We start from the raw sequence: 16459 nt of genomic DNA on the forward strand, positions 1-16459 counted from the left end.
GGATGGGCAGAGGCCAATGAGATGAGTCGACATGGCTAAGTGCCGAGTCCTGCGCTTTGGCAACCATAACCCCATGTAACACTACAGGCTTGGGGCAGAGTGGCTTGAAAGCTGTGCAGAGGAAAAGGATCTGGGGGTGCTGATTGATGCTCACCTGAACACGAGCCAGCAGCGTGCCCAAGTGGCCAGGAAGGCCAACGGCATCCTGGCTTGTATCAGGAATAGTGCAGCCAGCAGGACCAGGGAGGTGATCATCCCCTTGTACTCCGCTCTGGTGAGGCCGCACCTCGAGTACTGTGTTCAGTTTTGGGCCCCTCAGAACAAGAAGGACATCAAGGCCCTGGAGCATGTCCAGAGAAGGGCTAGGAAGCTGGTGAAGGGCCTGGAACACAAGTCCTGTGAGGAGCAGCTGAGGGATCTGGGGTTGTTTAGTCTGGAGCAGAGGACGTTCAGGGGAGACCTCATTGCTCTCTACAGGTACCTGAAAGGAAGGTGTGGGGAGCTGGGGGTCAACCTCTTCTCACAGATAACTAGTGACAGGACTAGAGGGAATGGCCTCAAGTTGTGCCAGGGGAGGTTCAGGTTGGAAATTAGGAGGCACTTCTTCTTAGAGTAGTCAGGCATTGGAATGGGTTGCCTAGGGAAGTGGTGGAGTCACCATCCCTGGGGGTGTTTAAGGAAAGGTTGGACTTCATGCTTAGGGACGTGGCTTAGCAGGTGGCATTGGTAGTAGGGTGATGGTTGGACCAGATAATCTTGGAGGTCTCTTCCAACTTTAATAATTCTATGATTCTATGAAATGGAGAAGGAAATGAAAATGGAAAGAAATGTACTTTGTGTAAATATAGAAAATACACCCTTTCTATCACAAATTATGTCTGCCTCTTGATCCAGAAGACTGATTTCAACCAGTTTCTGTGTTATTCATCTGTTTCTTGTGACAGAACATACAGTATCATACATTATACATTTTAAACAGTTCCCAGCAGAATGTAAGTATGTAATAGGATCATGGAATATCAGGGACAGGATGGTAAGAATAAAATAAAAATTATGAAGCTGGGGAGGGCAAAGGAAAAGTAACAGACTATTCAGGAACTGTTCCCCTTTTTAAAAATAATTGATTCCAAATAACACCTTATTCTGAAATTAAGAAAGAAGGATAATTAATATAAGCTACTACATCTACTACTTTAACGTAACAGTGGTGATGTTTTTTCCAATAGATTTCTTTGGGCTCACAGAACCTTTCTTTTACTTGGGACTCTGCTTTGTACATATGTGCAACTGTTAGAACAAAAAAGCATGTTTTGCCAGCTCATAGTGATTTATGTCTTCCAGCTTTGTTCTCTGCAGCAACGCCCTCTATTAATTTGCAAAGTAAATACTGTAATTTTTTCGTGGCATAAAATGTTGAAACTGGAAAGACAAAAACCTGGAATTAGAGAACACTAAAAGCTGGTATTGTTAAGTCTCATACAGGAGTTCCAGTTCTATATTCACAACAGTGAAAGTTGTGTTATTAGCGTTGAAAATCCTGCCTTTGGTTTATTTTAGGTTATAATTGCATCTCTTCTATTACTTGTGTCAGGAAAGCTTCATATAAAAGGCATATTTTGCCTTCAGCAGGGATCAAAAACTGGAAAATATCTTTAGGACAGTGAAGGTGACCCCATGAGCAAACAGAAAATGCAGAATTTTTATTCATCATGTGCTTGCTCTTAATTGTGGTGGAGGGGAAATAGTGTACTATAACTGTGACTCCTACTGCAATGGCTCAAATCATGATTGTAATGCGTGTTTGTTGCACTAAATCCATGCATTTAATCTGCTTTAGGTTATTTATGCTAACTTGTGCAAATTGTTTGTATGGCTGAGAATCATATATGCTTAGCTGGTAAGAAGTCACTGTACGAAGGTTTGCACATGCAAGAACTGTTTTATGCCAGATTATTTAACCCAATCCTTTTGAAAGATAAGGGTAGGAAAATTAATATAAAGACAGATGAAGTCCTCCCAGAATATTATATAGGTGGAATCTAAACTGCTAATGAGCTTGCCTTAATAAATTTACAAACAAACAAGCAAAACAAAACAAACACAAAACCAAACCAAAACAACAACAACAAAAAAATGCACTGCAGGTGTTTAATAGTTGGTGAGAAAACAGTTTCATATTTATCAAATATAATTTCAGGAAACGATTGCCACATATGATATTATTTAGATGCCTGCTTTCTTATTATTTAGATGCATGCTTTCTTATTAAATCAAGGTTTCTCTCTTTGAGTTTTCCTTAGCACTATAAAATCATAAAATACATCTGAATAAATCCCCATAGTTTGTTGTCCTTATTTTAATGCCTCCAGGTAATGCATTAACATATCATCCATTCTTGGGTGCAGTAATTCAGATTTCAGTACATGACTATTTCTAGACCCTGTGTCAGTTTACAAGGAACTCAAGATTTATGTGTCTGCCAGGACAATTTTTTGAATATAAAATGTAAAAGGAGCTGTGGCAAGATGGGTTCCTATGTGATGCATTCAGTCTCTTCCCATGCTTGAGACATAACATCTGTTCTCTGCCTGCAGATTCAGAGAGAGAAAAGAGGATGATGAGTCAAGCAAATTACCCTTTGGAAAATAATATACTAAAGGAAAGAAAAGTGCAAGAGTAAAACATAGCTGTTGATGCTTTACACTTTTTCCTTCTGATGATGGGTGTGGTTAGAAAATACATTTGACTCCAGTGATAACATTCAGTCACAGGAGTCAGCAAGTGACAAGGACGGTGAATAGAGAAAATATCCAAAATCCATGAAAATGTGAAGAAAATTAAGAGGCAAACTTCCAAAGAAGCTGAAGGTCTTATATTTAACATATCATATTACAAAAATGTATGGAGAAAATTAGATAAAATCAGCTGATTTCTTTTCAAAGTACATGTCCTGCTTGGGAATGTTATACTCATTTGCCTGGTTCTGTCACTTCATCTTAATACTAACCCTGTTTAGTGATAGAGTCATGCCTTTGTGTCTCACTTTTGTGTTGGGTTCTTCCTCCGGTATAACATTTATCAAGCAGTTACAGATTCAGAATTCAAAGTAAGTTTCCGTCTGTACCTGACTGAGCATTATATGTAAAAAGACGGCCTAGATAAATGAACTAACCTACCCAAGATTACAACCAGCTGCATTTGGGAATTTGAAGCATTTCGGTCCCTATTCATCTTGCAAGATCTTCACTATAAATTCACAAATCACCAAGAGGAGGAAGGAAATGGGTCCTCTTTTTGACACATTCTCTCAAATGTGTTATTCTGAATAATAATGTTCAATAATAATTGAAAATAGTATATTTTAATGTTATGTGGTGGGTTGATCTTGGCTGGCTGCCAGACTCTCACCCAGCTGCTTTCTCACTCTCCCTCCCCAGCATGACACGGGGAGAAAATAATATGAAGAAGGTCATGGGTCGAGATAAAGACAGGGAGATCACTTACCAATTACCATCATGGGGAAAATAGACTAGAATTTGTGAGAATTAATTTAATTTATTGCTAATTAAAGTAGAGTTGGATGGTGAGAAGCAAATATAAAAATTATTAACACTTTGTATCCATACTCCCTTTTACTAGGCTTCACTTCAGTCCTTCATTCCCAACTCCTCTATCTCCTACCCAACCTGAGCAGTGCAGGGGACTGGGGAGTGGGAGGTTTTAGTCAGCTTGTAAGAGTTCCTCTCTCCTGCTCCTTCCTTATTATACATTCCTGTTGCTCCAGTGTGGGCTGTCCCTGGGCTGCAGCTTCCTACAGGACATACCAACCTGCTCTTGTATGAAGTGCTCCACAGGCTTGCAGAAATATCTCCCCACGCAGGCCAACCCTGTGGCCTCTCTGCTACCAAAACATTGCCTCATAAACCAAATACACGTAAGGTAATATTCTATTTTTAAATAGTCTGTGTGATGCAGAATTAGATGAACAGAATTAACAGCTGAAGTGATCCGTGATTCAAACTAGCATTTCCATGTCGTATAAATCTGAACAATTGCGAGGACCTTGTATCCGTTTTTACTTAGAACTTCGGTTTTTCAATACCAGTATTTTTTCTGGAATTAATCAACCTTGCATATATTTAGTATTTCTGTAGCTGTATTTATAGAACTTAATGGTAGTGGAGGTAATTAGTTCTGAAATATAATTCTGAAGCAATTCTTCTGTGCTGCCACTGCTAATTTTAAAGGATGAGCTCTAGAGCTAGTGAATAGGCATTAAAAGTAGTTTTCTTAAATACCCTTTTTTAGATCAAAAGAACTAAAATAGCACTTCTATCTTCCTGTTGTGCACTGATTTATCATCACTGTTTCTCAGTGGTCATCTTGGGGAACTTCAGAATTCCAAGAGCGGAGAATGAATTGTCACTGGAATGTGGCATGATAGTGGCATTAGATACTCTCTTTAGATGAGGTATTTGGGGGGGTTCATTTTTCAGTAACCTCTTACAAATTTCTTTCTGAACTATATAACCTCTAGGATTTGGATGTTTTGTTTTTTTTTTTTTTTAAATCCTATTATAAACAAACAATCAGAGCTTTATTGTAATTTTGCGCTGTGTATATACAGCTGCCTATTATTGAAAATAATCTTGAGTTATACATTATGCATAAAAATGTACAGTTTTAGACTTGCTTTAGTAAGTGCTAATTTAATACAGTGTACAACAACACTGATCTGTGTAGTATCTTTTTGATGTGGAGGCTGAGTTTGTCCCCTTACATAAAGGAATGAGTAATCCTGTCCAGAAGATACATGATTATTTAAAAAATTGAGTCCTTGCCCTTGGAATAAATATGCCTTTCTTTTTTTTTTTTTAATGTGTATTATTTGCAAAACAAACTTGCTATATGAAATTCTTGAGAAAAGCCTCTGTCTGCAGTAACCTTTGTATCATTTTTATATGATCTCATAAGACTCCTGTGTTGTTCACGATTGTGTTACTCTACCTCACAGTCGTGGAATGTTTTACTTCTTACATGCAAACAGCTGTGAGGAAAACATAATATTTTAAAATAATTAGAATATCAGAAATGAAATGTAGGTACACTAAAATGTAAATAACAGGTTTTCTGAAAACTAACAATGTAGTCCAGGTTTGCCATATTCTGCTCTTACAGAATTATGGAAAAAAACATAAGTAAATTTCTGACCTTAACTGAAGCAGATGGCAGACTCTGATTTAAGTGGAGCCAGGTTTTCGTATGTTATTATTCCATAACAAACTTTCATCATTGTTAAAGTATAATGTAGTTTATATGCATGTATGTGTACTTGTCATTTTCCCAAGTGAATCTGGCTTAAACACATACCAGTTCATCCCTGTGGGGTTTGGCCATTGACCTCAATAGATCAGTTATACTTCTGACATGAAAATTCTTGTTGAAATTGCAAAACAGTTTAGGCTAGCAACTTGATGATAACTATTATTCCCAGATACTAGTATTCTCAAATTGAAAATATTGTTGCAAAAAGCCTATCACGTGTTTTAGCTCTCAAAACAACTTGGGTTGACTCTTATATTAGAAATACCTCTCTTTAGTTGCAGAACTGCCAAGTAAAAATAAAGTTGCTGGACTTATACAATGTGTGTAATTGGTAGGCCACTGTTGCATAGTTTCAGTTTTATTTAGTATAATCATTTAAACCATCTTTGCCATATTGTGTCATTTATCCTGAAGGGTTTAGAGTCTAAAATTTGTACTACTTACACTGAGAATTTGTGTTAGCTGTAATGCAGAAATCTTTGGGTAAACTGTTAATCGCAACATAACGATTCTACGTTTTTTGAAGATAAGAAGTACTAATGTATCTGGACAGAACTCCAGGGTAGCTGATAATTATGGGCATGTTTGCCAAAGTTGTAAAACGATAGTGAGAAGGCTTAGCCCTTTTCTTATAAGAATAACACCAAGGCATTCTTACCAGACTTGTCAGTATCAGAAATGTGCATCAACGCAGTACCTATGAATATTCTCATCTGTGTGTACACTTAGCTATTGAGATTTGAAACAAGTGGTAGAATTCCATCAGTATAATTATTTCACCATATAAACTTAGGCTTCTTGTTTCCCATCTAAGTGATGACGTTTACCACTTTGTTTCAGAAGGCTGACATAATTACAGGACAAGAAAGTAGTATTTCAGGAAATAACATTTTGTAAATGTAATAAAACTGTTCTCAGGATTAGCCCACTGAAAATTTTTATAGAAAAAAATGCTGCAAATTCGTGGATTCTTAAAAAAAAAAAAAAAAAAAAAAGTAAAAAACAAGACCTTGCCAGATGTATTTTCCAATTCTGCCATGCTTTACCTCTGTTTGACTAAGCATTTGGCATACTTTATAAAGATGTAATACTCAGTACAGTTCCACTTCTGATAATTGCTACCAACCTCCTTAACCAATGTGAAGAGTGCCTTCTTTTCCCCCTCCCTTTGTTCTTGTGACAAGACTAACCTCAGCTGTGCAGGGGTTGGTGGCATTTGCATGTGGAAATGCACTAATATGGATGTTTTTCTTTGTGTGTGCATCCTTGCAGTGTTGTATACCAGGATGGATTTTATGGTGCAGACATTTATGTAAGTATTCATTGATGTGCATGCTGTCCTTGTACATTACCAGAGTCATTCTTTTTACAAGTTTGCTGCCTAGCTTGACTCTGTTTTGTCTATTTACCATCCCTTGCCTGTCAGAAAGAATTGAGAAGAGTATCTCTCACATTGGAAGACCATTCTGTTCATTACATCTATCATTGTTCAGTGGAGCTGAATTAACTCTTGAATCAAATGTTGAATAAATGCAAAAAGATGTGAAAAATGTGTGTGTATGTGTGCGTGGAAGAGTGTCTCCTTTCAAAATTAAATATGAAGAAAACTTTAAAACAAAGTAGAAACACTTTCCTGCCAACCTCCAGAACACTATTAAAAAAAAATAAAAAGGCAAATTGAATATTAATACCTGAGGAATAAAAATGCAGTATGGAGAGAGAGAGACCAAGTAAGACTTTTCAAATCCAGGCAACATTTGGAAGATGTGTGTACATCTTTGGATGGATGGATGTATATTGCTTAAATATCCACATATTTAAATTTAAATGAAATAGAGATTGCTTATGATGTAAGAAGTATTTATATTTGTTAGTAAGTATCAACAGCCATGGATAGTAATTACCTACTTCACATTAAAATGTATATAACTCATTGGTCACTAATTTCATTTTAAATAATATATTTTTTAAATTTTCTTACCAATATTGAAGTTTCTACCTTGAATGTATGCAAAGAGGCTACTTACATCTGAGTATACAAGAAGTTTCAGATGGTTGAGGCTGAATTTCAGTCTTCTAAAATAATTCTTGCACCCTATTTTTACATTTTTTTAAAAAAATACGTGGATATAAAATGTTACCAATAGTACTGTAATCTTTCACATCTGTTATTATTTTGATAAAGCAATGTGGTTACAAAGTTACAATTATCTTTACTTCAACAGACAACTTGCTATATCCTAATTGTGCTTATGTTTTACCATCTCCGTTGAGTTACAAAGAGATGGATGAGATGACATTGGTATGAACATTAAAAAATCACTAGATCGTTGTAGGAAACATTCCTTGTATTTATTACCAGTAATCTCTTAAAGCTATTTCCAAAGGAACAGATTTTTTTTCTATTAGGTTTTATTTGAAAGGAAAACAAATTGAAATTATGCAAGCAGTAGCCTTTCTTTTTCTGATGGGGTAAAAGGCTGATACTCATTTGAAAATTCATTTGTGTAGTTTAAGAATACATTTAAAATGAATTAGTACAGTTTAAAATTCTCTACGTACTTAGTGATTTTATCAGTAACATATTGTTACTGACACATGAGAATCACACATTTGCCAAAGGCTTACTCAAGTGTAGTATGCTGCTTTAGTCTCACCTAAACACTTTACTGTTGAATTTTTTGAGGCATATTTTAGATATGTTGTACAGTGTTGAATTTTTTCGTGTAATTTCCAGTTTTCATATTTGTGTATAATGTCAAAAGAATGTGTCATCCATTTTGCTCAGTTTACCAGTCTGAAAGGTGACAAGACATCTTCCTCAAGATTGGTTAATGGGATTGAATAAGTGAGAATTATATGTTCGTGTAACAGTTCATAGTTTTGGAGCCCACTGCTGCTTTTGGTGCTTGACAATTATTTTATTTTAAGGTGGCCTTTTTCCTCTTATAGTCTTGAACACTTTGGTTCAGAAACAGAACCAAACAGAAACAGCAGGTTGTTTCACTAAGGAAGACGCTGAAGAAATTACTATTTTCTAGTTTAGCTTCAGTTTTCTTGTCTGGAATACTCATGCATTAGAAAATATAGTAACTGTACTGGTGCATTGGTTTTCACTCAGTTGCAGCCTTGTATTTCTGATTACATTGCTTAATTCTCTAATGTAACAGAATGTTTACGTGTACAGAATGTTTACTTGTACAGAACTTAATATAATTTCAAAAATATTGTGAAATTTGGTTATGTTTTATGATGTTCAAAGCTTCTTAGTTTATAATTCATTTTTCTTCACATTTTTATTTCTTGCAACCAAAACATTTTGATGAAAAGAGAGAGAGAAAACTGGCATAAGTCAAAAGAAAATGTATTATAAACAGTGTTGGTTCTCAGCATAACAGTTTCCAGCAGAGCAAGTTATTTATTAATTCCCAGTTGGATATAATAAAGTTCTACTTAGCTTTTCATTTTAATTACAGAGCTGAAGCTTTGTGAAAGAGCAAATATTTTGTTGAAAAAGGAGAAAGAAATAAAATTTGAAGTACAGGTTCTAATCAGAAGCATAGAAGAGAACAGGAATACAAAAATACAGTCTAAAATGGAAAATCCAGACCCATGACTATATGTAATAAAATATATTCTGTATTTCACACAGTTATATGTGAAATGTAATAATGCCTCTGAAATAACTGAGCTATTGAATTCATTTTTAAATGTGCCTTTAAGTAGGAAAAATAAAGGAGATGATTAGGAAGAAAGGAAGACCTTTTAAAATTAAGTATTGATTCACAAAGAGAAAAAGTCATTAAAAGAGAATTAAGGTTGCCTCCCAGCAAATATAGAAGTTCCTAGATGAAGATTGACACCTGTGAAAATAAGAAAATACAGTCCACAAAATGAAACCAAAATAGTAACAGATGAAAAAATATGCAGTTAAAATAATAGCTCTGCACTGTTGTTCTGCTTTATTTCAAATCTGTGCAGGTTTTTTCTTGTTGTTGCCTTTTTTTTTTTTTTTACTGTTGTCATGAAGAATGTTTTCAGAAGATGTCAGTCTTCAATCGACAACTAAAATTTGAGAAGGCCAAGGAATAGCAGATACTTCAAACTCTCTCATCACCAGCTTCAGAAATGGTGATGCAGGTTGACCATGTACATTGGTCAGTTTTATTGCTTACTGTAAGATTTTCTGACCCGTTCTCAGGATTCTGGACCTGTAGTACTGCAGCAGGTGTGGGTCCAAGGCAATTCATAAGTACACAGGTAGATAAGGTAGAGTTGTTGTCGTTTTTGGTTTTTTTTTCCAAGTTACTGATCAAGAATAAGGCATACTTTATGAGCAGAGAAATGGAAAGATATTATCAACACTTACTGCTATCTCCTTAGCTCAGAGGTAGGATGGTATTGAGGTTGTAGGTATCTACGTTCCTAGCAGAAAGGAGACATTTTGATTAAAACTGTATCAATTATCTAAGCAGTATTCCCATGATACTGGATGGGAGTCTACTGATGCAGTCAGATATCCCAAAAGGCGCTGTTCTAATGTGAAAAGCAGGGATATGTAGTTAACATCAGAGTCTTAATTTTAAGTAGTTTTAATTCTTTAGTTTTAAGTGTTTTGTAAAGGTGCAGTGGGTAGTTCCTCCTAATGCTCCATACACTAGAACACTCCATGGTACCTTTTAAAAAGTTATGAGATCTAATGATGAAATGTCTTTTCATCTCTCTGGTCTATTTGTGATATAAACACTATATTCAAAACAATGCTAGATTACTCTTGATGATTGTAGTGGATTAGAATTAATGCAGGTGCTACCAATTTGGATATATTACCAAGAACTTTTCTGAGGCAACAGATAGGTCTGGGAGTACACTGTAAGCCCAGAAATAGCACAAAACTTTCAAGTAGGCCCGTCTCAGAAGTTGAGCTATCAAAAATAAGACATTTTGTTTTTAGTTCTCCCAATGTTTTGCTCTGTGAGCAGAACAAATACTGTGTAAACCACAATATCAGTATGAGTGGAGGATGAGGAAATGATCACTTCTGCTTTTTATGTCTGCAAGGCTCCATATAATTTGTCTTATTTTTCACTTTTAACTAATAAAGCAGATATAATTCTCAATACTATAACACATTTTGAACCTTGATTTATTTATGTTCACAATACTTCAAGAACTTGAAGTGAAAGGAGTTATAGGAAATGAAAATTGAGGAAAATGTATTCTCAACATTAATGTAGAAAATTAACTATGTTAGTAATTGGAAAAACTAATGAAAAAATAGGCATCATTTAGTCATCCAATAAACACTGTCAGTGCATCTGAGATCAAGATAAAAAATAATGTAGGTTTTTTAGGAGGAAGTAGTGTACCCATATTGTAACTTCTGAATATGTGTTTGTGTAACTCTTTTATTTGGGAATTATACTTAGTACAGCTATACACACTTTACATAAAAAATCAGATGTCTTTGATTTTCCATTGTTTCATTTTTATCTTATCAAAAAAATCTGCAAACACTTCTAAAACTGATTAAGATTTCTCTGTAACAATTGGCTACAGATCTTCCGCTGATCCCACTACTCTTTTTCAGTTTGCTTGAGCAAAGTACAGAGATGTATTTGATTACATTAAAAGGAAACTTGTAATGAGCAGTTTGGGAAGATTCGTCTAAATTCCATCTGTCCATTCTTCTTTCCGTCCTGCCTTCCTTTACTCTGTTAAATCATTGCATTTCTCTTTCTTTATAGGGCATTATTGCAGGAGCCTGTGTATGGCAATAATTTACCACAGGCATGACATGCCAACTGATGGAAAAAAAATATCAGTAGGCTGAATGAAGACTGTTGTAAAATCATACTATTCCACAAATTTTTCAGTGAGAATATGGATTCTGTGTGTATAAATGATAATAGGCTATGAGGTGTCTTTATGTTCTGGATCGAACCACAAAATCACACATATTCTTCATGTCCCATGTAATACAATGGTAATTGCTGTAATTGTCCCATTCAATATTTTATGACAGTGAGATATATCTGTATATTTGGACTGCACTTCTATTAATTTCCCCTATACTCAAAATTTTAGACAACTTAAGCTGCAGTAGTACTGTGTGATCATTCCTTTGGAAGCAGAAGATGCAGATAAGGCAGTAGACATTTTTAATTATTTTAGCTGAATTTATTATTTTGTTTGAATTTTCAAAAAGTCAAGCATAACAGGTACTTTCTGTACTTAGAGAAAATAAAAGCACAAAACATTTCTAAAATCCAGCAACCGCAAATTGGTTTTTATTAGTATGTAATTCTAATTTTTTTGTAAACTTTATTTTGCAATACAGTATAATGCATGCAGACAAATATTTACATATTTCTCTAGACATGTATATGTAACGTATATTACTACTGCCTATATGTAGTATATGTAGGGAATATTACTAGTGTAATGAATTTTACTTACATCTACAGTAATGACCGAGATAAAAATTAAGACTTAATTGTAAAGTAGAATGTGTCACACAAGTTTAGAGCTCAGTGGTTTGAATCAGTTTTCCTTCCTGATTCCCAAGATAAAGCATATCTTCAAGTGTTTTGTCGTAATGATAAATCATCTGAAGTAACTGATAAAATATTAAGAAATAATACTGCACCAAATCTTTAGAACACAAAACCTGTAAAAATAATTTGCCTAAGAATGTTTTTACATATCATTATACCTCAGAATGACAGGTTGAGGTTGGAAGAGACCTCTGGAGGTCATGTTGTCCAACTTGTTCCAGTCCTCAGTCACCTGGAGTGAAAAAGTGGTTCCTGATGTTCAGAGGGAACCTCCTGTTTTTCAGTTTGTGCCCACTGCCTCTGGTCCTGGCACTGGGCACCACTGAAAAGAACCTGGCTCCGTCCTCCTTGAATGTTCCCATAAGGTATTTCTAAACACTGATAAAATCTCTCTGAGCCTTCTCTTCTTCAGGCTGAATGGTCATAGCTCTCAACCTCTCCTCACAGGAGAGGTGCTCCCACCCCTTAATCATCCTTGTGACCTTTCACTGGACTCTGTCCAGTATGTCCAGATCTCTCTTGTGCTGGGGAGTCCAGAAATGGACACGGGACTCCAGGTGTGGCCTCATCTGGGCTGAGTAGAGGGGAAGGGTCACCTCCCTCAACCTGTTGGCAACACACCTCCTAATGCAGCCTGGGATACAATTAGTTGTCTTTGCAGCAAGGACACATTGCTGGCTCATGGTTAACTTAATGTCCACCATGGTCCCCAGGTCCTTTTCTGACAAGCTGTTTTTCATCTCAGTTGTCCCCAGGAGATGCTGGTGCCTAGGGTTGTTCCTCCCCAGGTGCAGGACTTTGCACTTCCCCTTTGTGAACATTTCTCTGGCCTGTCCAGGTCCCTCTGGGGGCAGCACAGCCCTCCTGCACATCAGCAATTCCTCCCAGTATTTGTGTAATCAGCAAACTTGCTGAGGGAATGCTTGGCCTCATTGTCCAGATCGCTAATGAGTAATATAATAGCTTTGTTAAAAATATGAAATCGTGACATAGGCTGATAGAGAATTATGATCTGCCTGATATCCATAGCCATCCTGCAATTTATATCTTCAAAGAATTCAGGCAAATTTAATAACAGATCTCTCCTTATTAGTATTTCTTTAGACTCAATTTTTCCACGACTTTCACAAATTTAATTGTGATTGTTGAATCCACAGCAGCTTAATGAAGTTCAGAGTTGATCTTAATTGTTCAGCAGAATTTCTTTGATGAAAGCAAATCAAAATACAAGCCCCTCCCCCCCCCCCCCCCCAAAAAAAAAAAAGCAACTCATATTTAGGGAAAGCAGGTTTTGAGTAAGAAAAGGTCAGTCTTCACAAACTCACCAATTTTAAATGGTACTTAAAGGAAAGAAAAACAATTCTGACAGAGCCTACTTACCTGTAGATTTAAGACCAGCCAGTATGTGAACAGCCTGTCTCATTTTCTCATTTTAGTCTGAAACATTGATACTTCTGGTGGTGGCCCATTTTCAATCCTTTACCATAGTGAGAATCAATATGTGCATAGTTAGATTGAAATGTTGTGGCCTCTTGCGTTTAAATAAAGGTTTTTAGAAATGGACTACTGGAACAATCATACATGTGGCTAACGAAATCATGTCACACTGCAGAATGACTTGTAGTCTGCCATACATTTTCAGGACTGGATGTTGAAAACAAGCGTGTCACGTTTAATATCATCTTCATAATTTTACTATTTGTACTTCCTCATATCAGCACTCAAAACAAAACCAACCAAATAAACAAACAAAATGCACAGCCAAACCCCCACCACTGAAACCAGCACTATTTTTAGCACTATGAAGAACAGGATGGGAGCAAAGAGAGCTGTGTAATCTGTCACCTTTCTCCTTGGAGCACAACCCAGGCCAAGTGCTCAGTCTCACTGTTCACTGGCTCAGTTTGCACATGGTGACATTAATTGACATCTGATTGCCTGTATGCATATACCTGCAAGCAATATGTGCCTGTTATACATCTTTTGACAGTAATAGCCCACTATTGGCTTATAAAAATCAAATGGTCTGAAATGAGAAAGTATTTCTTCTCAATGCTGCTGCACTTGCACAGAGAAGCAGTTTGCTGCAAAAGAGACAGCATAAAAAGTATTATAGAAGCACCTGCCTTATTCTAGGGGTTGTGTGATACAATTGCTTCTGGCAGGGAACTGATCAGTAGAAGTAAACATACTTTTCCTTATGTGAGCACTTGAAAAAGTCAGAAAGAATGTTTCTCAAGTAAGGTGACAATTCATAGATTGAAGTTTCTAAGGAGCTGTCAGTATATGTAGAACTTGTTTATTCTTAGGGTGATGTGGCGTTATCAGCTGAATGATTGGTTTCCATAATCATTCTGCTTCAAATCTTCAAACCAAAAAAGTTTCCTACCTTTTAGGGATGAAGGCATTCATTCCACCAAGCAAGGCAGTAGAAGGGCAAATAGCTTGTAAAAACAGTTGAAATTCTCTCCTGGCTTTTCTGAAAAGCTTTTTTATTATTATTAGTAGTAGTAAAATCAAAATAGGGAGCTCACAAAACTACCTAGTAAAAATCTAGTACTGTTATAGTAAGGGTTGATACACTAACCTGTGCTTCATGCTTCAGCATAATATCTTGTATGAATGCACTTTTCCAAAAAGAAAGGGGGGGGGGGGGGGGGGAGGGTAATGATCAATTCATTAAAATGATGTCTTTAGAAAAAGAACAAATTTTATTCAAAACTGAGTGACCAAATGCTTTCTTTCTCAACTCTTTGTTAAGGTGGGGGGAAGAGGGGGAGTGGATGCAGAGTCCCATGTCCCAGGGGATTATAGGGTGGTGAATTCTAATTGGAACGTAAATCGTGTTTGTGTTATCTGTGGAGACTGGCCTCTGTTTGTTAATTGGCATGCTGAGATCATTTTGAAATGGTTGATATAACACCGTGGTCCATTGAACAGGAAGCTCTGCTGTTTTCACAGTTTGATAATCAATGCATCACTGAACACAATTCCTTTCAAATGTGTGTTTGTTTGTCCTGTTTGCTTAATTGAACAGCTGCAATTACTGTTACATACAACTGAATGTTAATTCAGGGAAGAAGAGAATTTTCCTTCTTCATTATAATTTTATGCATAAATTGGAAACCTATATAACATTAAGTGTTAATTGAGTGCACTAATTCATAAGTTTAATCAACCAGGTATGATCAATCATATTTTGTACAAAAAAAAAAAAAAAAGGAAAAGAAAGAAGAATTATTAGCAGAGTTTTTCTTTTAAGTTAAACATTGCTTTATTAATGTGCCTATACCTCATTCATAAGAACAATCACTACTTGAAAACATGTGGATGAATACAGTATTGTCTTTTACAAACCTTATGTTGATGAATACAGTTCATTGCTTTCTCCACATCTCTGGAAAAAAATCTTAACAAGTTCATGGTGATAGATTTTGCTTAACAATTCACTTAAATATGTCACGTGTATTTAACCCCTTAACTGAACTTACAGTATGACAATAATATTCCAATCAGTTACTGCTAAATTTTACAAAATGTTATTTAAGCTGCTGTAGCAATCCAGTTAGAATGTGAGTTTATGTTTTAGGGTGGTTATGCTGCCTACCGGTATGCCCAGCCTGCCACTGCCACTGCAGCTGCCTACAGTGACAGGTAAGATCTCATTTATCACTAATAAATATTTGACCAGTGGAAGCTGAAGATGATTCTATAAATTTGCCTTGTTGAAGTCTCATAACTGTCTTGTTGCTCTGCAGATAACTGTGATATCTAAAGCAGGCTATTTTATTATAATCCATGAATAGCCATAAATTAAGAGATTTTAGGCCTTAATTGAGAATCGGGCATGAGACGTGCACATTCCCAAGCTGTAGATCATCCAGTTAAGGTCTGTGACCCTTGTACAATACAGATAAATATATGTACGGCTTCATGATGGTCTGCTACTAAAGATCATTTATCTTAGGAGTATTATTTCAGTTGATTTAGAAGCTGAACCTACTGAGTGCCCTCAATTCTCATTGACATTGTTTTAGTCATTGGAAATTGAGAATGAACTGCATCTAAGCTTGAACTATCCAAGGCAAAATGATATTTTTTTTTTTCCATTTACTTTCTATACAGGCTTTAGATTTTTTGAAATACTAAAAAAAAAAAAAAAAAAAAAAAAAAGGTTATACTTCTGCAGTGTATTTGTATCCTCCAAACGTAAACCACGTTGGTGAAGATAATACCAGGTACCAGGAATAAAAGATCATTAAGATATGCATAAGAAAAACATGCAAAGACTTAACATCTATAAAACTAAAAGTTATGTCATATATATTAACTCATTTTCTTGCAAGATGAAAATCAAGACCCCTTTCAAGTCAATGTCTAAATTGCTAAATTCTAGTAGGAATATGATTTTGTCAAATTGCTTAAAATTAAACATGCATGCAGTTTTTGCAGTGTGTGGACATGATTTTGTAATGAAAAGAAAGAATATCCTACGTGTTTTTCAGAAACTGTACCTTTAGCAAAATCTACCACTAATACTTTTCAAGTATTTGAAGAGCGTACAACTGTAAAAGGAG

At 35.8% G+C, this 16459-nt stretch overlaps 1 protein-coding gene across 20 annotated transcripts in view; it reads left to right on the forward strand.

The window, feature by feature from the left end:
* The window catches only part of RBFOX1 (RNA binding fox-1 homolog 1), an 868680-nt gene that overhangs the window by 821776 nt on the left and 30445 nt on the right, over positions 1-16459 (forward strand). For 19 of the 20 annotated variants that reach the window (XM_080557058.1, XM_080557064.1, XM_080557047.1 and 16 more), the window contains 2 exons: positions 6598-6637; positions 15472-15536. In XM_080557058.1, coding sequence (XP_080413184.1) covers positions 6598-6637; positions 15472-15536 — 105 coding nt within the window. The remainder of the gene's footprint in view (positions 1-6597; positions 6638-15471; positions 15537-16459) is intronic. The other variant, XM_080557051.1, reaches the window with a different exon arrangement.

Source organism: Anser brachyrhynchus (genome assembly GCF_964034855.1).
Source record: "Anser brachyrhynchus genome assembly, chromosome: 15".
NCBI classification, from domain to species: Eukaryota; Metazoa; Chordata; class Aves; order Anseriformes; family Anatidae; genus Anser; species Anser brachyrhynchus.